The 22,077-nt window shown below is 39.6% G+C and overlaps 1 protein-coding gene across 1 annotated transcript; it reads left to right on the forward strand.

The window, feature by feature from the left end:
- Window positions 1–585: 585 nt before the first annotated feature.
- On the forward strand, window positions 586–21,932 carry LOC103778418 (neurobeachin-like protein 1; the record flags this gene model as incomplete). The annotated part of the gene is made up of 17 exons (XM_008946006.1): window positions 586–904; window positions 1,777–1,883; window positions 5,136–5,222; window positions 6,698–6,781; window positions 8,322–8,420; window positions 8,525–9,105; window positions 11,033–11,165; window positions 11,750–11,869; window positions 13,029–13,332; window positions 14,332–14,417; window positions 15,331–15,420; window positions 18,110–18,278; window positions 19,352–19,485; window positions 19,873–20,032; window positions 20,125–20,227; window positions 20,971–21,124; window positions 21,698–21,932. Coding segments are annotated over 17 exons (2,965 nt in total), but the record flags the coding sequence as incomplete, so codon positions are not given.
- Between the last annotated feature and the right edge of the window lie 145 nt (window positions 21,933–22,077).

A 22,077-nucleotide genomic window follows, 5' to 3' on the forward strand; every position in this document is an offset into this window, starting at 1 on the left:
ATGTTCCTGTGGATGATCCAGAAGAGAGAGTGGTTTCAAATGTGGTCAGGGAGCAGCAGAGCCAGGCATGCTCCACCAGGAAAGGCAGTTGGCATCACTGGCAAAGGTGCAGACTCACTGTACCTGAGCAGGGTTATCAGAGCAGGTCTGGTGGTCAGAACCACCCTCAGCCAGCCCAGATCAAGTCTGCAGTGTTGAAGCCTTGGCCAGCACATCAGGGTGGGGGTTTGTTCTAGGGATCAAGTCAGTTTATCAGGGCTACCTTACTTTACAGCATGCATCTAAATGGCTTCCTTTTCCCTGTAAGCATTCTCTTGGAAAAAGAAAAACTGGTTAAATGGACAAGATGAGAAGCATTCTTGGAACAGAAAACCTGGTTAAATGGACAAGATGAGAAGCATTTCATCTGTAGCCATCAATCTAATCCAAGCAGGATGTTTCATATTTAACAATTACAGGGCACTACCAGGCATAATAATGCATGTGGCATGATTCAGAGAGCTCAGCTAGAAACTGCTGTTTCAAAGAGGTTTGAATTTATTTATTTATCTATTTGTTATTCTTTTTCCTTTCCTTTTTTCCCCCCATGGGTTTCAGAGGAATGCTCTTCAAGCAGTATCTCCTGCCACCATGGAAGTCTTGATGCGTGTTTTAGCAGACTGTGACAACTGGGATGACAGGAACCCTGAGGAAGTGAGCAGGAAGGCAGAGCTGACTCTCAAGTGCCTGACAGAAGTTGTCCATATCCTTCTAACCAGCAGTTCTGACCAGCGACAAGTGGAGACCAGCACAATCCTGGAGAACTATTTCAAGTTGCTCAATTCAGACCATTCAGCTTTGCCTAATCCAAGGCGGTGCAGGCAGTGGGAGAGCAGGTTCATAGCCCTGCAGATCCAGATGCTGAGTGAGTACCCAACTGTGCAGTTCCTTTAAATATCTCTTGATAATAACCCCAACACAAAGAATGATTGAACCATGCTTGCTTGGCTAAACAATGGAAAAATTTCAAAAACCTGGAAAAAAACCCCATTGAATTGCTGCCATTTAACCAGTGTTGAGGTTCTGGAGCTGCCAGTCCCCAGTAAAATAAACCTCATTAAAATAAACCCTTTGTTCTACATAACAGCTGACACCTTAATACATCAGCACCTCAGTACCTGCAGAATCAGATGGGTTTGTAATAAAATACCCACAATAGAGTCTGTTTTCAAATGGCATTATGGCCAAAACTGATGGTCTGAAGCAGGTGGGTTTCAGTTATTGAGGAAGAATTCAGGATTTGGAGGTTTTTCCACTTTGATGTTCAGTATGGGAAATGTAAATAAAGGTGTTTCTTTCCCAAACTTCCAAGAAAACAGAGGGATGGTATTGAGGTGAGGAAGAATGCTTACAGCAGAAGGCTGCTGTAGAATGCAGAGTAATTGCTTGATGAGGAAACAAATGTGTGGCTTAATAAAAGGTGTGCTGCTTATGTACTCATAAATGGCAACGACTTTAAACAGAGCCCCAAAGCAATCAGAGATAATCAGCAGCTGAATCTGACTCTGCATATGGTAGGTTATGTGATAATTTATACAGCATCAAAATGTTTAGCTTTAGGCCTAGTGCTCTCTGCTTAAAATCCACATCATTATTGATCAAAGAATTTACAGCATATAATTTGTTGTACGATTATTCCCCCCCCCCCATGTGTTGATCATGTGATGTGCAGAAGAAATGCTTGATGGGTTTGGGAAGTGTTTTGTCTTTGATGCCAGTTCTGTTTTAATTTTGTAGATACCATCACAGCCATGTTAGACTGCACAGACAGGCCTGTTCTGCAGGCAATTTTCCTGAACAGTAACTGCTTTGAGCACCTCATTCGACTGTTGCAGAACTGCAAGGTAAAATTTCCCTTATCAGCATATTTTTAACAAAACCTGTCTTGTAATATGGCAGGTATATTAAATACCTTTGTATCTTCCTTCTGAATAAGATGCAGTTTTGTAGTGTCTACATACTGGAAGTGTAATTTAGGATTGCTTAGAGCCACTAATGCCATGAAAAGATCTGAAAGGTCCAAGTTGCTCTAAACTCTGTTTTTATTCCTAATGAAGTAGATTTTTTTTCTGCCTGGTGGTTAAAGCAATGAATGCTTATTTTGAGTCTTGAGCAAAATACCTTTACAGGCTCCACTCAGTGTCTAAAATCTTTCAAGGTTTGGAATCAATCCCCTTCATTATTTTTTTTCTTAATTTAAATATTGTGTCACTGAGTTTCTAGGAAGTCACTTTCAAATGCTGCCAGGGAATGGTCTGAATTCTGATTGCACAGGTAGATTTTGCCATTGACAAAGGCACACCAGCAAGGGTTTTTCAAGTGTTTCAAGATATTTGAGTCTTGTGTAGCTGACATAAAACATGAATTCAAGCTGTCACATATTGTTCTTCTCCTTCTACACAGGATTTGGTGTTTACATAAATGTTTTCATCTCAATCCTAGATGGTCATAACTTGCAAGCTGGAGTCTTCCAGGGGTTGCTTTCTAGATTTCATTTTTCTCCTGTGCAAAATAACATGGATATAATGTGACTCTGGAGTATTTTATTCCTCTTTTTTTGTGCTATGTTGGTGGCATAGCTATTTTGAGCTCTTCTGATGCTAGATAATTGAATGCTACCTGCAGCATAATTCAAATCCCTTTAGATTCTGGATCAGAACATATTTCAGTGCAGTGATATGAGGCAAACATTTATTTTTTTAATATGTTTTAACTGTAGTTACACTCAGTGGCAGAATATCAGCTGACCTGGTGTTTTGAATTGTGTTAGGGTTGGGGTTTTTTCATCTCCTCCTGTTTGAGTTTTCCATTCTCCTCCCCTGGGAATCTCTGCCTCTTTTTGTACTGGCCTTGGACCTTCTAAGAAATCTCTTTTCTAGTTTCTTCTTGAGTCATCAAGCAGTGTGATGTTTACCTGTTTGTGGAGCCTCTAGCTATGTTCTTACTCTCATATAAACAAGTTGGTGGAATTAAGGACAGCAGGAACAGCTACTCTATTTTTGCAGCATACTCCTTTTTTGCCTGTTTTAAGATATGATCTTGGAGGATTTTTTCTTGTGATAGTCTCAGGTATGACTGGAATTGATGGGGTGACAGTACAGTTTGCTGCATAGTGGTTTTTTTTTAACCTTTCACTGTCAAAATCCCCCCAAGGATGTGGAGGGGGTGGAGGCTGGCAATGTGTTGTGCATTTGTATTTTCCAGGATGCTGTATCCACTGTACTCTGTTCTTTTTCAAAGCCAAATGATGAATTTAGCCATGGAATTAGGATTTCTCCTTATTAGCTGGTGTTAAAGACCCTATTTCTAGTTCTTTTTTCTTTGGCTTTGAAAATCTTGGTGCTGGATTCACCAAAGAGCTGTGTCAAGGCAACCCTGCAGATAGCAGAAGAGTCTGAAACTCAGGGGGCTGTTGGATCTTCACCAAATTTGAAGTTTTCTTTGCCTTTGAAAATCTTGGTACTGGATTCACCAGAGAGCTGTCTAAAGTGTGTTCTGCAACCCTGCAGATAGCAGAAGAGTCTGAAACTCAAGGGGGCTGTTGGATCTTCACCAAATTTGAAGTGTAAAAGGTTTCCATGGAAAGAAGGCAGAAAGAAAACCCATACCATTATTTCTGCTATAGATATCCCAAAACACTTGGGATATTATAGGTCATATTTCTAGTCATGCTTCCTAGTCATTTGCAGTTCAACAGCCTTCTAAAATGTAAACTTTTTTTCCTTATTTGCTTGTTTTAAGGCTTCTAGGCAGACTCTCTGCCCTTAGCTCTGCTCCAGGGTTAGAGGTGTGCATGGAAGCTGTTCAAAACTGTTCAGTTTTGATCTCAGGGCTGCTTTTTGCTTGACTTGTGGAAAGAGGTAGTCTGCTTTAGAGTTATCAGGCTTACTCTGTGCTGAGAGTCATTTAACAAGCTGCTTTATCTGTCCTGAATCTTTTCTAACCTACTAAACTTTCTTGGAGGTCAGGCTTTGAACAAAGCACTGCTAGTAGTATGAGTAGTTTAAAAAGATTTCTTTGAGCAGCTTTTTAAATGGAAGAATTAAAACCCTGTGGACACTGTAATAAAAATCTACATTACCATTTTATGTGCATTATCAGAATTGACTTAACCTTGTGAAAAATTTCATATTTTTTTCTTTTTTTGCATGTCTACCTTTGCTTCTGTTTAATGTTCTTATTTCCACTTGTTAATGTTACAATCCTCTGAGGCATATCATAGTTATTCTGTAGTGTGAAGTGATCTGGAGTGTAATGTACCTTTCAAAGTGACTTGTGTTTAACTCTGTGCTTTCATACCTATGTTATCAAAGTGATATCTTGGATGTTGTCCTTCTGTTTGCCCTTACTTATGGAAGTTGATTTCTCAGGTTGTTCCTCTTCAGAGAGACTACATAACAGATAATGAAACAAAATGTTTCAGGGGGAAAAAAAAAATGCTCAGTTTTTACTCACTAAAGGAAAGTGTTGTTGCTTTTTTTTTGATTTTAAGGAACTTTTAAAACATTTTGATCAGGAATTTTTCTAACACCTCAATAGAATCTAGAAACAAAAGGAAGTAAATTTTAGTCCTGAGATGTTTTACCCTTCTTCCTGTCTTAAAGTCTGTGTGCTCCAGAAACTCTGCTGCTGTTGCTGTTGGAAGATTAAAATATTCTCTCTAGGTATCTTCAGCCTTCACCTAGGATGGCAACATAAGTGGAAAATGGTGAAACATCTGTATCTGTTTCTTTGCTAATGCCCCACTGTTGTCTTCATTTGTTGCAAGTAGATTTCCTGACACCTTCCTGTCAGGTTGTATGTTGTAAATGAAATCACATTTGCTGAGGCAGTGGTCAGTAAGATCCCAGAGACACATATTTCCTTATTTCAGTGATTGCATATTTTCATTTAGTCCTTGGAAGAGTAAAAAAGCAAAAATACAATATAATTTCTGGTATTGCAAGAATTAACAGAAGGCTAATGTTTGTGGAGAACAGCATCTTCCTGGTGTGAGAAGTCATTTTTTTTATGTAAAATACAAATCCAAGGCAGCCCCCACAGGTTTGACTGTTTAATGCAATTATTCCCATTATTCTTGTCTCTGTTTCTAACAGCTATTTTTAAATGCTAACAATAAAGTGGCAGACAAGAGTGAGAAAGACCTTGCCAACAAATTACTGACAGAAATGAATGAGGACCAGGTACCTACCTAACCTGTATTTTGCTTCAGTCCAAGTCAAGACACAATCACAGGAAAATTGATTTCTGTGCTTCACCTTAACCACCCTCTACAAGCCTCCTGCAGCAAGGTGAACTTCTGTTGCTGCACACTATTTCCTACCTCTGGAAAAGATTTTTTTTTTTTAAATAACAGATATAATTTAACCTCAGTTTTATTAATCTCCTTCAAATTGCCAATATTTGTAATAGCTTGAGCCTCCATTATGCTTCTTTAAGGAAAAGGTGAAGTACATGAATAGAATACAAATAAATTCTATCAGCCTGGTGGTGATTTTTTTTTTTCTCTTTCTCCTTCCTCTCCTCTTTTTTGCTTCTTTGTCTTCAGCACTGTGGTGTTTTGGATTCTGGGGCCTTGTTTGTGAATCTGAATAGTTTGTATTTCATGTTCTGATTCTTTGCTTGTAATCAAGAGTAGATGTTCACAAAGCAATGGACAGGCTGAATCAGGGAGGTAGGAATAGCCTGTTGCTTTGATTTTTCTCAGTCTTGTGCAATGTTTCAAATGCAAATGGTTGTTGTATTAATTTTGTGGTAGAATTATTTGTTCTGATGAAAAGTGTAAAGAAGTGTTAAACACAGGGTATGATAATCTACCAGTTGTGATTCTAACCAATAGCTTTGGCTTTTTTAGAAACACAGTGCAACAGTCTAACTGCATGGAAATGTTCCTTCAAATCTAACACAAGTCCTCTGATTCTTGACATTTCCCTTTCAAAACATGATCTGATATACCTATAACAATTCAGAGATGATGACACAGAGTATGTTTGTTGGCACAGCTTTGCTAATTAGGTTCACTGATGGATGCAAAATAGTGCTCCAATGTTTTTGTCCTTTAAACCACCATAGAAATATCAATATAAACAAGAAATAGCAGGGGAAAAAAAACCCCAAACAAATCAAAAGATGACTTAAATTGGGAAAAGAGATGTCAATCAGTGCAGTGAGGCTCTGGGCGAGGAAACCACCTCACTGTACTGCTGTGGCTGATCTCTTATTTGTGTGTGTGTGTTGCATTGGGGTGTCAGGACTTGGGTGGAAAAGGGAACACTTGATGTGAACTGCAGGTGCCTGCTTGTCCAGCAGCACCCACCCACACACACACACACACACACTGTGAGCTTTCCTGGTGTGTTTTCCTCCCTCCCTCTTGAGGTTGTCCATTAGCCGCATGAGGGACACGTGTTTGTCCACCAGACTATCTGAAGTGCCTGTTGTGAACCTGTCTCTCCTCTTGAAGCACGTGGCTGGTCGTGTCCTGTTCTGTAACTCCTTGTAGGCTCTGAGGTTCTGAAGCCTTGTCTGGTGGGGAGATGATTTTTGAGGCATGTTAGCAAACCCTTGGTTTCCCTCCTGGCAGGAGGGCACAATATAGATCTTGGAGCTGAACTCTCTTTGTGCATTTGTCTATAACTTCTGTACCTGCTACTTCCAGGTGTTCCAGGGCCACCTAGACAGCCTGGCAGTATCAACCATTCAAGCCCTCACAGCAGTCATGCACAAGTCTCCAGCTGCTAAGGTAACAGTATAGATGCAGAAGTCTGCAGTAGGCTTCCAGATCTTGTTTCCAGTGAAGTTTTTTATCTGAGTATCTTGATAATGAAGATGGGCAGGTTGTGGTCACTCATTCCTGCCAGATAGGAGTAGCTGATTAGCATCCCTTATCCTTTATCTTTTTATAGGTGTCTAATAGCTGGACATTAAGGCATCTTTCTATCAAAAGTGACCTATAAGCATCCCTTATCCTTTATCTTTTTATAGGTGTCTAATAGCTGGACATTAAGGCATCTTTCTATCAAAATTGGAAGATCACAGTGTTAGCAGCTGGAACCTTTGTAAAGGAAGTACATCATTGCTTGTCCCATGGATATGTGGGGTAGAATTCATGGGTATCAGCAAAGTTTGTGTTGTAGTTTTATCATGGCTTACAAACTGACCCTGGGTGCTATTGCTGTCCAAATTGTGGGTTTGTTGTTCCCCTGCCCTTCCTTTCTAGTTATTCTTGTGGTTTGATAAATAAATAGGTTGTGGTTAGTTTGGGAATCTAACTGGAAGCTAAGCCCACAGAAAAAGAGTGTATTTATTTGTAGGTTGCCAAGTTCATTAGATTCTCTCTGGGACTGAGCAATTCCCTAGTCTTGGCACAGGGAAAGCAATGTGTCTGTACCATGGAGGCTGAAGGAGGAGCAGGAGTCATCTGATTTGGGTGCTGCTTGCACTGCAGTCTGAGTGAGAGATGACAGGGACAGTTCTACTCCTCCAGCACATCACTCTCCTGCCTCTGGAATGAGTGGGAGGAGTTGTATGCTGGAGGTGGGGACAGGCTGTGGTTCCCAAAGGGTCAGTAAAGCCTGAAATTCTACTTCCACTGCAGCAGAGGTATTTCTTTCCATATTTACCTAAGCAATCATCCCACTTCTGCTAAGAGTTTCATCCTTTGACAAAAAGAAAAGGTCTCAGTGCAGAATACAGCTGGGAGAGGAGTATCATTTCTGTGTGATGTGATAACTGCTTGCTGACTAAACCATGAATGGACACTACAGTGAGGATTTTGATTGTCTCTTGCTGTTTGGTGCCTTTTTTTTTCTTCCTATAAGTTTTCAGAAAAACTTGGAATGCTTTTTAAATTCTTTTGAAGTGTTTAGGATGGGTGGTCTTTCATCAGGCTGGTCTAGGAAAGTCACTCAAAAATTAGTATTTGAATGATTCAAATTCTCAGTGTAGTAATTTCATCTCATGCTATAGTTTGTGTTAAAAAAATGAAGCCATTAGTCTTTTGTGACAGAATTAGCATTTTGATGATACCAAAGCAATTATGCTCTTGTAGAGGTAATTAATAAAAGATAACTTTGATCTTTTGTTTGTTTATCTGCATGCTGCAGTGAGATCCAGGTAGCCTAGTGGACATACCATGAAAAAGAGTTTTCTAGCCTGTAAAATGTTTCCTTGCTTTCTAATCACTTTGTGTCTAATTATTGTGTTAAATTAGAACCTGCTGCAGTAGGAGAGCAATTTTTGTCCCTTTTATTTGTCAGTGAGACTGGGATTTGTCTCCTTAGGAGGTCTTCAAGGAGAGGATTGGCTATGCACACATGCATGAGGTACTCAAATCACTGGGTCAGCCCTCACGGGAGCTGCTGGAAGAACTCATGAACATGGTGAGATGTGCTTGCTGTGAATGCTGAGCTGCCTGCACCTTCTCAACACTACTTCTGCCCATGTTTTATTGTCTTTCATGTCTGAGTCCTCTGCTGTTTTTCAGGCTGTTGAAGGGGACCACATGGCTGTTGGGATACTAGGCATTAGCAATGTCCAGCCCTTGTTGCTGCTTATCCAGTGGCTTCCAGAACTAGAATCACACGAGCTGCAGATTTTCATCTCCAACTGGCTGAAGCGAATCTGCTGCATTAACAGCCAGAGTCGTGCCACGTGTGTCAATGCCAACATGGTCATCTGCATCATTGAGGCACTAAACTCCCACTCTGCTCTCCACTGCTCTTGTGCAGAGAACCTCATTGCCCTCCTGGGCTCTTTGGGGAGCCAGTCCATGGGCTCAGAAGAACTCCTTCAACTCCTACGGCTCCTGAGGACCGAGGAGCCAAACCAAGCTCACCCTTATGTTGTTCCAGTGATGAGAGCTATTCTGGCAATGGCCAGGAAGCAGGGCATGGCTAGTGCCTTGCAGTACTTCAACTTGTCCCACAGCATGGCTGGAATTGCTGTTCCATCAATTCATAAGTGGCCAGGCTCTGCATTTTCTTTCAATGCTTGGCTCTGCCTTGACCAGGACCAGGTGGATCCTAGCACGACCAGCAAAAGTGGCAAGAGGAAGCAACTCTATAGGTATAGTTACTCTAATACTTCACCAGCACAAATCTAGGCCATCTGTTCCCTGTGGCATGTGGTACTTCTGCTTATCTTCATAGAATGCAGCATCTAGGGCTTCGTTTGTGGAAGGGAGCACTTTGTTCTGTCACCAGAGCCAGGCTGTGTGACAGAAATAAGCATGTGGTTGGTCAGTTCTAATGCTTTCTGCTCTACAGTTTCCACATCCCCAACTCCAAATGGTGTTCAGGTTCACAGCTTCAACAGGCAGAAAACAACACTTAAAAATCAACCTCTAAAAGCCTCCACTCCAAACCAGAACTTCCCACTGCTCCCTGTGAAGGGAGGTAATGAAATCTGCTGTAAGAGCACAATGGAAAGGACACCTTCATTTGCTTAAATCAGACACTTGGCATGGATGGTTCTGGGTATAACAACTTTCTGGCTGCTGACATTCAGCAGCAAGCAAAATGCAAAATGGGTTTTGGGGGAAATGTTGAAGAATGGAATTCTATTCATGCTAGACTTAGTATTTTCCAACCCCCTGTGCCTTAGTGTGTTAGCTTTTGAATATTAGTAGCTGTGGTGGCAGGTGGAGAGCCCTTGGATTGCTGTGGCTGCCCTGTCTGGTTGCATAGCACAGCCCTGGTGAAGGGTGTCACCTAAGGAGCCTGTCACAACACTGTTTCCAGAGTTTTCAGTGCATCCCTGTACTTCCAGAAAAGACTTTCTAAAAAAAAGACTTTTAAAAGAAACAAAAGTGTAGACTGCACTTCCAGAAAACTAGGGTGGAATTGCACTAAAATGTTAAAACTGTGATTGGATTTCAGGGTCATGATGTGCCAATAGCTGACTGATTTTCTGTCATTTTACATACAGTTTGGAAGACATTATTCTAGTTCTGGGAAGCTGAAACAGCAGTGCTGAAATTCATAGGGAAAAGAGGAAACATTTAAAATTCTACTTTCAGCTTGAGATGTTAAGCACACAAGTCAAATGATGAAAAGTTGATCTAGCTGCTATCTTATGTCTGTTGAGATGGTCCATAATATTCATGCTCTGTGTGTCTATTTGTGGTTTGTACTGAGAGATGCAGGTATTTAATAGTAGAATAGTTGATGCATCCACTTGGAATAGTGGTGCCCAGAAGTGCAGAGCTGGTTTTGACACCTGTTCACCATTTATATAATTCTTGGTATTCAAAAAGGAAAGCTCAGAGCAAATCTGTGCTCACAGAGCTTATTTAGAGCTGCTGACATTTCCTTCATTGTGTGAGGGAAATAAGATGTGTAAGAATGACTACATTTACAATTTGCACTAAGGTTCTTGCTGATGGATAATCAGGGATAAAAAAGAATCACAGATGACACTTAGTGTCTCATTAAAACAGTTTTAATGCAGATTTTTCTATGAAATTAAAAATGGAACTTTCTGCATTTTCTAGAAGAGTTCTTCCAGGTGCTGTTTTGGTCTAAAAGAAATGTCTGTAGGTGATGCTGTGATGTGAAGCAAGGGAAAACTGGAGAAAACCTGTTTACTGACTGTAGCAGTATGAATCTGGATGCAGAACTGAGCTGATAAAAAGCAGCCCAGGTTGTGGGCCAGTCTCCTCTTTGTCATAACATTGTGGCTTCCAGAGACTGCAGCAGGCAGGACTTAGCAGCAGAGCCACCTTAAGCTGTGTGGGTCAGACTGAAGCACTGCTTGTTGGGACTGAGGTGGTGTTTGACCCACACACCCTGTGCCTTGGGGCTCCATCCTTGAGGCAGCTTTTCATCTTGGGGTTTTTTTGGAGCAAGAGTTAACAGCCACTCAATGAGTAAATATTGAACCAGCCACAAACAGCTTCAGTTGGTTCTCTCCTTAATGAACGTACTGGTGGGTGATTTTTCAGCAGTTTTGATGAAGTCAGTCCTTGATTGTGTGTTCTGTTGTCTTTCTGTAGCTTTTTTACAGGCAGTGGCATGGGTTTTGAGGCATTTATCACATACTCTGGGGTGCTGGTGGTTGCAGTTTGCACAAAGAGAGAATATGCAACAGTGATGCTTCCTGACCATTGCTTCTTTGACTCTCTCTGGGTAAGATGAGATCCTGAAAAACACTTTGTTTGGGATACTACTGTTAGCTCAGAAGTCAAAGTTCTCTTTTTTTGGTTGTTTTACAGATGATTTATTTTATCATGTTTAAATAATTCTGTAAGAACAGATCTAGTCTCAACACAAGGAGTTTCCACATAGCTCAGTGACTGAGCTAAATTAGGCCTCTGTTTTTAGGCATTTCTTCTTGATAAGCTGGTTACAGCATTGTGCTTAGAGATTTTTTTAACATGCAGAGTTTTTAAATATTAAATTATAACAAGCTAAGGTGACTTGTGAATGAATAAAATGTGCTACTGTGTTTCTGCTCTGCTTTTTGCTATTCTCATACCTAAGGATTGTGTGTTAGCAGGAAGAAGTTGTATTTCTTTCCCTTGAAAAACCAGTTTACATGTAAATACTTCAAAATGGAAGCAGCTGATAGGTGGTCTTATCATCTTCTTGGGGTGTTGGATGCATTTCCTTAAGTGGTTTCCTCACCAGATTGGTAGAACTGAAGTTAAATATTTCCATAAGGTCATTTGACTGCTTTTTAATGACTTAATTATTTCCTATTGCTTAACCAGCACAACATAACTATTGTTCACATGCCTGGGAAGAGGCCCTTTGGTCAGAGCCTTGTGTACATCTATGTCAATGGGCAGCAGAAGGTCTCTGCCCCTCTTCGATTCCCTGCCATGAATGAAGTAAGTTCCACCTTCTGACTCATACCCCTCTTGTCATGAGCTCTCACAGAACAGTGAAAACATAGATGGCTTTTTGAATTTGGAAATTGTGTAGGAGTTTAAGACTTCTTCATCTATTGCTAGTAAGCTTCTGTTCAAATTTGGACCATGTCCAGAGTATCATCTTGGAGTATAACTAACCATTAATGCTTGTTTATCTATCTCAGTTTTAAAAACAAAACCTTGATTAGATAGTGGGGTTTTCCTCAGAATAATTACCTGAGCACACTGACATAATTTGGGTAAATGGTAATAAATAGCAGCTTTGCCAGTGGGGCAGTGCACAGTGAGGAATATCCCCTGTTATTTTCAGAAGTAACTTTTTTTCACTTGTCTTTTCTGTATATTCTCTTAATGTGCTCATCTTATACCTGCTTCGTGTAAGGATGAACACTTTACACACAGTTAATCTAAGCATTTCAAATCTGTGCACATTTAGCCTAAAATAGCACTAAAATAGCCATCAAAATGAGTACATGTTATGTTAAGTTTTCATTGTAAGCATTGTCCATTCTTATTGTGGAACAAATCCATTTCAAGCTGGACTACAACAGTGAACACTCTTCTGTCTCTCCTAAGTCCTGGTTTGATATTTGTTAAATATGTTGACCAAACACTTAAATTGAACACAGTCATAGTAAAATCAGTATAACACTTACAAAATAAGAGTAAATGCAGTGGAAATTATAAGATAGGCCAAAATCCAGAGTCTTATCTGTAGAATAAGCACTAGAAACATCAAGGTAGCTACAAGCAGGGCAAGTAAGCTTCCCATGAGGTCACCTCTTGGAGTGGAGTGACACAGTGGAAGCACACAGTAGCAGATATGCTGGGCTACTATTTTGGAATATAATCCAGAAGAGTGTTTACCAGGGTACCTGGAGCACCATCCTTCCTGGCTGAGGTGAGGTGACCAAATTGCCCTTGGAGAAGGGGCACTCTGCTGTTGTGGAAAGTCTCCACTCTTTCTTTGGCATGCTAGAACTTGTTGCTTTGGTTTAATTTATTTAGTTCAGGTTTGCCAGAGATAGTGTTCAGATTTCCTGTGTAAACTGTGAAAAAAAGGTAAGATTTACACTATGTGTTTTTTTCTTTCTCTCTTTCATGCATGCCTCTCCAGTCTTTTACTTCTTGCTGCATTGGTTCAGCTGGGCAGAGAACAACAACTCCTCCTCCATCTCAGATACCAGATCCTCCCTTCTCCTCCCCCATCCTGCCACATAGGACATCCCTTGGGGGGATTCTCTCTACAGGAGGCTGGGGAGGGATGCTTGGAAAACCAGAGCTCATCACCAAGATGATCTCAGCAGGGACTCAGGACAGTGAGTGGGGATGCCCAACATCTTTGGAGGGCCAGCTTGGATCAGTTATCATCTTTCATGAAGCACTGCAGCCTCCTCAGGTGAAAGCATTGTATTTAGCAGGTAAGTGGGGGTTGTACTGGTTTTACTGGAATAAAAAGGATGAGTTATGGATAAGATTCCACTGAGTTTTGCTCTACATAGACACATAATGAAGAAGTTACAATCCAGAAGGATTGCAGAGCTGGCCTAAGTGAGAAGGATTGCAGAACTGGCCTAAGTGAGAGGCCTTTATAACAAAAAGGGGGATGATAAGTATTTTATGAAATTTTATTTAAAATACTATGTTTAAGCTCATCTGTTGTATGTACAGACTTGCCAAAATCAAGATGTTAAGTAGTATTTTCATTTGTAAGTTCTAGATTTTTGCTACTGTTTGCTAACATGTTACAGTTGAGACTCTGTTTTGATAGGCCACTTAAAGGGGATTTAGATTTGAGGATTTTTCCACAAGAATCAATTAATAATTATGGGGTCATTAAAAAAAAAAAATTTGATTAGCTATGTCTTACAGTTCAAAGTGTTAAGTTATTAAGTTCATGACTTAATAACTTAACACTTTGATGACTTAATAACATGACTTCAAGTTAATGACTTGAAGCAGCTAGAGTTTAGCATAAAAACACTTCCAGCATTTAAAGGAAATATTTTGTATAACTAAACTAAAACTAAAAGTTTTAAAAACTAAAAGTTTTTGTATAAACAAAAACTGTCTTGAAGATGCCTTATTTTCTGGATGTTTGGGCTTCATCACAGAGATGTTGGTGACAAATATGTGATAGATATTTGTTAAGACAGAAATATTAGAGCTGTTTGAATGTATTAAAAAACCCCTTTGTATAGTTTAGCTTTTATCCAGAATGTATTTCTTTTTAAGCAGACCCTATAGAATGAGTGATTTGATTGATTTTAATCAGTCTACTTCAAATCATGTCTAAAATAAGTATAGTTCAGAGTGTGCTGTTTGTTGTTTTAACAAAATATAGTAGTATAAAATCTGTGCAGGTCAACATGAATATCCAGTGGATTCTTAAACATGTAATTTTGGGGTTTTTTTAATAGGTCCAAACTGTTTAACTCCATGGAAGTCTCAAGAGGCTGAAGTAGCAGATCTCCCCAGTAAAGTGCTGCTTCATTATACACCAAAGGTATCACACAACACATAATTTCTCTTCAATTACAGCAATTTCAGAGTATGTTCTAGGTGTTTTTTTTATTCTTGCTGTTTCATAGAAGAGATAAGCTTGCCATCTTTATGCTGTAGTTGTGCTGGGAAGATAAGGAGCAGTGAGAGCTTTCTTAAACTGTAGTCTTGTGTGGAGATAGTAGGTTTGGTTTTGTCTAGTAGGAAGGCCAAGGGACTCTTGGAGTTAAAGCTGGCCAAGGATTTAAAGACAACAAGAATGGCTTCTTCAAGTATCTCAGTAGCAAAAGGAAGAGTAGGGAAAATGTGGAGCCACTGCTGAGTGGGGTGGGAGCCCTGGTGGCAGAGGATGCAGCAAGGCAGAGTCACTGAATGCCCTCCTTGCTTCAGGCTGTAGATAAAACCAGCCCTTGGGATCCCAGTCCATGGAGCCCAGTTGCTGCTCAGCAGTGGCCAGTGACAGGACCAAGGGGCAGCAGGGCCAAGTGAACACAGGAAATTCCACCTCAACAGCAGGAACAACTTTCCTGTGAGGGTGACAGAGCACTGGAACAGGCTGCCCAGAGAGGCTGTGGAGTCTCCTTCACTGGAAACTCAAAGCCCACCTGGCTGTGACCCTGTACCAGCTGCTTTGGGTAAACCTGTTTCAGCAGTGGGGTTGGAGGAGATGATCTCCAGAGGTCCCTTCCAGCCCCTACCACTTTGATTCTCATTTGGGAAAAGGACAGAATGATCTTGTATCATTGTGAATGTGAATTCTAATAACATATATGATGTTCCCAGGGGTCCTAATTGCTTAAATACTTTAATATCAACACAATGGCACTAACATCCTGAAACATATTATGAATCTTACATGTTCAAGGACCTGACTTATTTCCTAAATGATCTTGTAGCTTCTTCATTCTCTTTCACAGGCCTGCAGAAACCCAATCTGTCTGGACCTGTCTGCAAATCTCCTACATGGAAGACTAACTGGAAACAAAGTGGTAAACTGGGACATCAAGGTAAACACACACTGAAGAAGCAGAACCTGATGTAAATCTGACAGTGGTTGTCTATGTTCACCTAACTTTTGGGATGCTGGAAGAGACCCTAAGGCAAATGACATTTAGCAGATACAGCATGTTTTTGTAATGAGGATGAATAGGTTAATGGGGTAGCTGGAGTAGTGTGACATGAAGTTTGTTGAGAATTTACAAGGGCTACTACTCTTAATGCTGTAGATAATGCATTGAGGTATTTTGTGGCAGCTGACTATTTTCATAATCCTTTCAATGCATGCTGTATATTGAAAAGATTTTATCATCTCTAGGGGATTCTGTTGTGGGTTTCTTACAGTCTTAAACTCTGAATTGGATTAATGTTAGTAGGGCTAACACTTGTGTCTTTTGCTATGTGTTATTGAATTGCAGACTGACTTCAGCAGAAAACAAAGTGTGGAGTAAAAATATTCCAAGAATCTAGCAGTTTTTTAATCTAATCTAAGTTACTTTTGGTTTGAGTTTGACAGGACTAGATTATCTCACTGTCCAAAAGCCTCACAATCTAGCATTTTTTTTAGTTTAATCTAACTAATCTAAGTTACTTTTGGTTTGAGTTTGACAGGACTAGATTATCTCACTGTCCAAAAGCCTCACTTCAGAGAAAACACCAAATCTTCACTAAAGTATTACACCTTACTCTGTCTCTGCTGTATGCTAGTTGTTCAATGTTTTTCTTTCTTGGCTACATTGGGATTTCTGATTCTTACATGTTTTTCCTTCTTGTTGGCTACATTGGGATTTCTGATTCTTATGGACTGTGCAAATCATCTTTAACTTCTGCCAGCAGTTATAATCAGAGCACAACTGCTACACTAGCACTGGAGCTTTATCATTTCCTGGCTAAACCTGTTTATAGTCTCCTGCTCAAACATCCTATTACAGCAAAACTGTTCCATATTTTGGTTTTGGTTCTTTCTGTTTTGTTAAAAAACATATATAGGGTCCTTATGTCCTTCTGGTCAGTCAGTTAATTCTTTAGTCTCGTGCCAGTGACAGTTCAAATCTGACTTTATGCTGTAGAGTTACCACTCAGCCACTGCCACTGGGATTTAGTGATAGTAGTTTAGACTTTCTTGGTGCTCCACACACAAATATCATTTATGAATCCATTAGATGTCTTCTGTATAAAAAAACAAATGGTCATCTACTTGCTGGTTCATGGAGAGGAGGAGGAAACCATGAAGTTGACTCCAGCTTAATAATACCTTTGTCTACCTGTCTGCTGATTTGTTCCCTGACCACTAAGATATTAATATTAAAAATTAAACTCAGGTTTAGCTCTGTATATGAGGAAATCAGAGACATAAATAAGGATTTATTTCTTTTAAATTGAGTAGATTACAGCCACTTCTGTTTTATAGGCAGAATCTTTGACTGAGGGCTCTTAGCTTCAGGGACAAAATAAAATCCAAAGTCTGAGTGTAGAAAAGTTGCCAGTAGAATGCCACATCTTTTGTTTTTTTTGTCTTGAGGAAAAGTGTATGAACAAATTAGCTGCTTTTTTATCTTTTTGTTTTTTTAAAGGCCAGGGAACAATCAACTGCACTTGCAAACTACTCAGTAAGGAATTGTTGTTGGAGCTACACTGTGCACATGCTGACTTGTGGAGAGTAATGTAAAGAAAGTTGAGACACTTTTCAGTTAATTTAGCTATGAGATGAATAATTTGAAAATATGGCAATTTGTTCTCTTCACCCAGTTGTGGAAAGAGGGTTGAGTGAGGAGTGTTTGTCTCTAGGTTTAGGGAAAGCATATTCTGAGTAAAAATTTTAGGAGAGTCAATTATTAACAAACATTGATGAGGTTTAGCACCCTTTAACTGCTCACTTCTGCTAAATTCACCTTAATCAATGTGGGTTGGAGAGGGGGCATCAGAAAGGCACATGGGGCAGAGTAACAACTGGAAAAGTAGGAGGAGAAAAGGAGTGGGATGACAAAGTGATATCCCATGTGGATGGACTGGTTTACATGATATTTGGGGTTTTTGGCTCTGAAAATTCTACTACACAGTAGTTTTGTTTGGACTAAGCTGGGCAATTGAATGTCTCTGGCTAGCTTGCTGTGACCCTGATTTTTCTAAGTGGTGTTGTGAATCATTTCTAGAAATCTTTTGATATTTAAATAAGTTAGACTCTTCCTACAAGAAGGATTATTTAAAGTCTCATGTTATGAAGAGTGCAGGGAAAGAAGGGAGCTTAGAAGATGTGGATTTTAAAAAGAGGCTTAGAATTGAGGTATATGCAAAGTTACTTAAAAAAAAATCCCAGATTGTATTATTTTAACTGCCTGAAGTTGAAACACTTGCAGGGATATGATGAAAGCAGAGATGTGTGTAATCTTTTCTTACTGCCTGCTGAAGGTAACTTAGAAACCAGAAAAATGTGTTTTCTTCTAAATACATTTGAAAAACAGGGAAGAGTCTTTCCAGGATTTATGTCCTTCAGTTTCCTGTGCTTATGTGGGGGGAGAAGGAAGGAAATGAAAAAATCCCCTCCCCAAACAAGAGCTGCCATGAAGCCATGTGTGTAGTTGTAAATTCTGATTGATCTCTGAGTCTGTAAGATTCTTTCTATTTGGAGTAAAATTCTGTTATGTAAGTTAGGGAATTTTGTTTATGGTGATTTTTTTTCTCCTTTTTCTCTTGATTTAGGATATGATCAACTGTATTGGTGGAGTAAATGTGCTGTTTCCATTGCTGGAGCAGATCTGTTTTCTTGGTGAACAGATGTCTGAGAAGTCTGAAGGAGAAACTCTACCTCCAGAACTAGTTACTCCTGTGGAGGGAGATTGGGTGGTGTTGTCATCTACAAAGGCATCAGGTAGGAAAGTAAAGTTGGAATTAAATAATTTTTAAGCTTGATTTTAAGTCTTCCTGTGAGTGACAGAAAGCAGTTTTATTATGTGCTGGCTTTTCTGGAGTACTGACAGCTGAAAGGCTCTTTCTGTTCCTGGATGTCTGCTGTGGATACTGAATATCAAGAAATCAGCACTATGTAAAATCAGTGTAAAAAGAGCTGTATTTGGTATATATTATTAATAGCATTAGTTTTCTTTTCATGACTTACTAGTACTTACTAGTGTACTAGTACTGATGTACTTTATTAGTGTAAAAATAAGTTTAAAATTTCTATTCTGAAAAGTTTGTTCTTATTTTGAGGAACTGTTTGATGCAAAGCCTACTTACATCAACAGGAGGAGCTTTCCTACAACTTGAGTGCTGGATCAGACAGCCACACAAAGGCTTTGCAGCATCAGAACACAGTTGTTTAGCCTTTAGCCAAACTTTTATTTTCTTAGGAAAATGTTCAGACTCCTGCCTCTTCCACACAGAGCTGGATTTGAGTATGAATGGAACAAAAAAAGGCAAAAATATTTTTAAGAATGGAATTTTAAAAACTACTAATACTGAGAATGAACTTAGATCTTTAACAGACACCACTGGGAGATCAGACCTTGCAAGGGAAAAGAGCATTTTTTTTGTTTCAAATCTGCAATAGTGGAGTAGAGTAAAAAAATGTCTCTCTTTCTCTCTGTCTTATTAATTTTTTGTGTGTCATGGCTAGAAAGTGTCAGTTTGCAGCTACAGAGGGAGAAGAACTGCAGCATAAGTAAAAGATTGTAGCTGAAAGAGTTTTTGTGCAACCTCCAGGCAGATTTAAAGCAACTGAAGCCAGGATTGGGGTCCCTTGTTTCTGGAGATGCATGGAATGACTGTGACCACACTGGAAAAATCTCAAGCCAGCCTTCTACAGCTAGGGAACAAACAGAAAGGGATTTGGGGAGTTCAGGAACTAGTGAGGAATAGGAACATGTGATTTTACTCTTCCTTCTCTGCTTCATGCAGTGGTCCAATGCTAAAGAGTGAGGCTTTTGCTCCTCTTCTGTTTTGCAGAAGCACGCCTGGAGAAGAACATTGTTGCAACTTTCATCTTGATGATAAAACACTTCATACAGAGACACCACGTGAATCAAGAAAATCTCATTCACTCCCATGGAGTTGCCACCCTAGGAGCCTTGTTACAGAAGGTAGGCAGATTTGAGAAAGGTCCTTTCCTCATGATTGTTGTGGATGAGGTCCTGAATACTTGGAAACATTCTTTGGCCAAGATGTGAGGGTCTTTCAAGATCTTAATCCAGGCTTATCTTTCACATGTTTCTGAAAACAAAAACATGTGAGGAGTTGGTCTTGATCTGCAAAATGAAATGGGGTGTTTTGTCTTTGTCCATGTTCTGCTTTTTTGTTATAGGTACTGTTTTATGATGATTCAACCAGACTGGTTTTGTGTTTCTTGTATTGCTTTGATGGAAGCAGATGTTCCTATAGGAGACTCTCAGAATTTCATTTAAAGAAAAAATGAAGTTTAATAGGTCACTGAGTATTTTGAGGGCTAATGCCTGTTGCTCTTTTGACAGGTGCCAAGCAGCTTAATGGATGTGAATGTACTGATGGCTGTGCAGTTGTTGATAGAACAAGTCTCAGTGGAAAAAAACATGCAGCTTTTGCAACAGATGTATCAACACTTACTTTTTGACTTCAGTATCTGGAACAGTGGGGACTTCCCCTTCAGAATTGGTAAGCTCTTGGATTTGGGCAATTGTGCAAAGACACAGTGCTCTTCACTTGAGGTGAATCTTTAGGTTCTAACAGAAAACTTTATGTTGTAGGGCATATACAATATCTTTCTACAATCATCAAAGACAGCAGAAGACTCTTCAGGAAGAAATATGGTGTGCAGTTTCTTCTAGACACACTCAGGATTTATTATGGGTATGACTTTTACCCTTTCTAATTCATTTATTGTATGTGGCTCTTGTTTCCCCCCCATCATTATAGTGAGAAAGTTAATAAATAAAACTGCAGATTGGCTTTTGGTGGCTGATTTAATTTTCAAAATGGCATTAAGTTTTTTTTTTTTCCCGTTTGACTTTTTAGTTTTCCTTAACTTCAATTTTTAGGGTAGGATCCTATAAAACTTAATTCAAAGATGGTGGAAATGCTTGGAAAAGTTACTAAAATTGCAAAATTTAAGGGCTTGTTATCAACAATGCAAATTGTCATAGACATGACTATTATGAAAAGAGAGAGTGTTTATCATTTTTAAGTTCTTTTATATCATTGTAGAGTTTGGAGTAAGACTTTTTTAGGAATTTCAGTCTTTGGCTTTCAGTCTTGGTGATTTTTATCTGCATGTAAATAGAGTTATGTCATTGAGGAAGATTGGCTAGAGACTTTGCTTTTTCCTTTAGAGGGTGGGAGGGGGAAACCTGAAATCCTGATCCCTATCCAGGTCAGTACAAGTCTACACTGCAGGGATTTTATAGATTTGATAAGTTTGATCTAATTCTGTTCATTACAACTCAGCTGCCTGACTTCAGTAAAAACAGCTTGTGCAGTGATACCTGGATAGATGAAAACTGTCACAAATTTGGACAAAACTGTCACAATCCCATTGCTGTTGGGTGCCAAGGAGCTCCCTTAGGTTGCTTTTCCTCTCTGTGGGTGTGCAGGAGTGGCTGCAGAGACAGTGACTTGGCTCCTGATGACCTGAGGACGATACGGACATCACTCTATGGGCTGATCAAGTATTTCCTCAGCAAAGGTGGAACACATGAAGAAATACAGAGCATTGTTGGGTACATAGCTGCCACCACTGAAGAGGAGCAGGTATCCAGTATGGCTTAAATTAATGATTTTAGCTGTGCATGCTTTGGTTTTGCTTCTTGACATTCAGAAATCTCAAAAGTCTGTGTGCTTAGAAGAGAGGAGAGCAAAAAAAAAGAGACCACAAGTAAAATGTCACTTGATGTGTTGCCCTGTTAGGTGGAGCTGAGGCAGGTTATAGAAGCACACTGGAAACTTGACAACATTTTCTGCAGATGGCCATATTTTTACCAGCTGTTCTTTTCCCTCAAGGAGGACAGAGAGCATAGGATGGGTAATACTGCCTTTAGAAAAGTCCTCTTGGTTTACAAAACTAAATTCATTGAACTTAACTGATCAGAAGTTGTAATGATGTGGTTTCTATTTTGTAGACATCAACAGAACTTAAACTTGCTTTATAGCTATAATTATAATTTGATAATGTGTCTTATATATAGAAAAAATGTCAAAAAATCTAATTTTAAATGCAGTCATATTGAGCAGACAAAGGGTAAAATATAAAAGGAAAAAAACTTCCCCTACCAGAGCATGATGTCTGAATGAACTATGGATTAATTGGTTGTCTTCATTTTGTAGCTCTGTGGAATTCTGGATGTTCTCTTCAGCCTACTTCATTCCAGCCCCACCCCCGACCAGCTATTTCTGTTGCTTTTTGAACCAGGGAATGCTGACATTCTTTATGCTCTGTTATTGCATCAGAGATACTCTGACAGGCTGAGAGAACTCGTGTTCAAGGTAATGGATTGTATTATTTGTTGGTCAGTTCATCAGTTGGACAGAATTTGTGTTTTTCAATGGTCTCACTGCAGAAGTGAGTGCAATTGCAAAGATACTAATCATCCAAGTTTTAGGTTTTTCTTCTGTCACATGGCAAGGTGTTATTGTTTGCTGCCATAGTCACAATGGAATCAGTGTTCTCCTGAAGTTTTGGGATCCTTCCAGTATCTTAGGGGGGC

Source organism: Merops nubicus, unplaced genomic scaffold, assembly GCF_000691845.1.
Source record: "Merops nubicus isolate BGI_N331 unplaced genomic scaffold, ASM69184v1 scaffold14068, whole genome shotgun sequence".
Classification (NCBI taxonomy): Eukaryota; Metazoa; Chordata; class Aves; order Coraciiformes; family Meropidae; genus Merops; species Merops nubicus.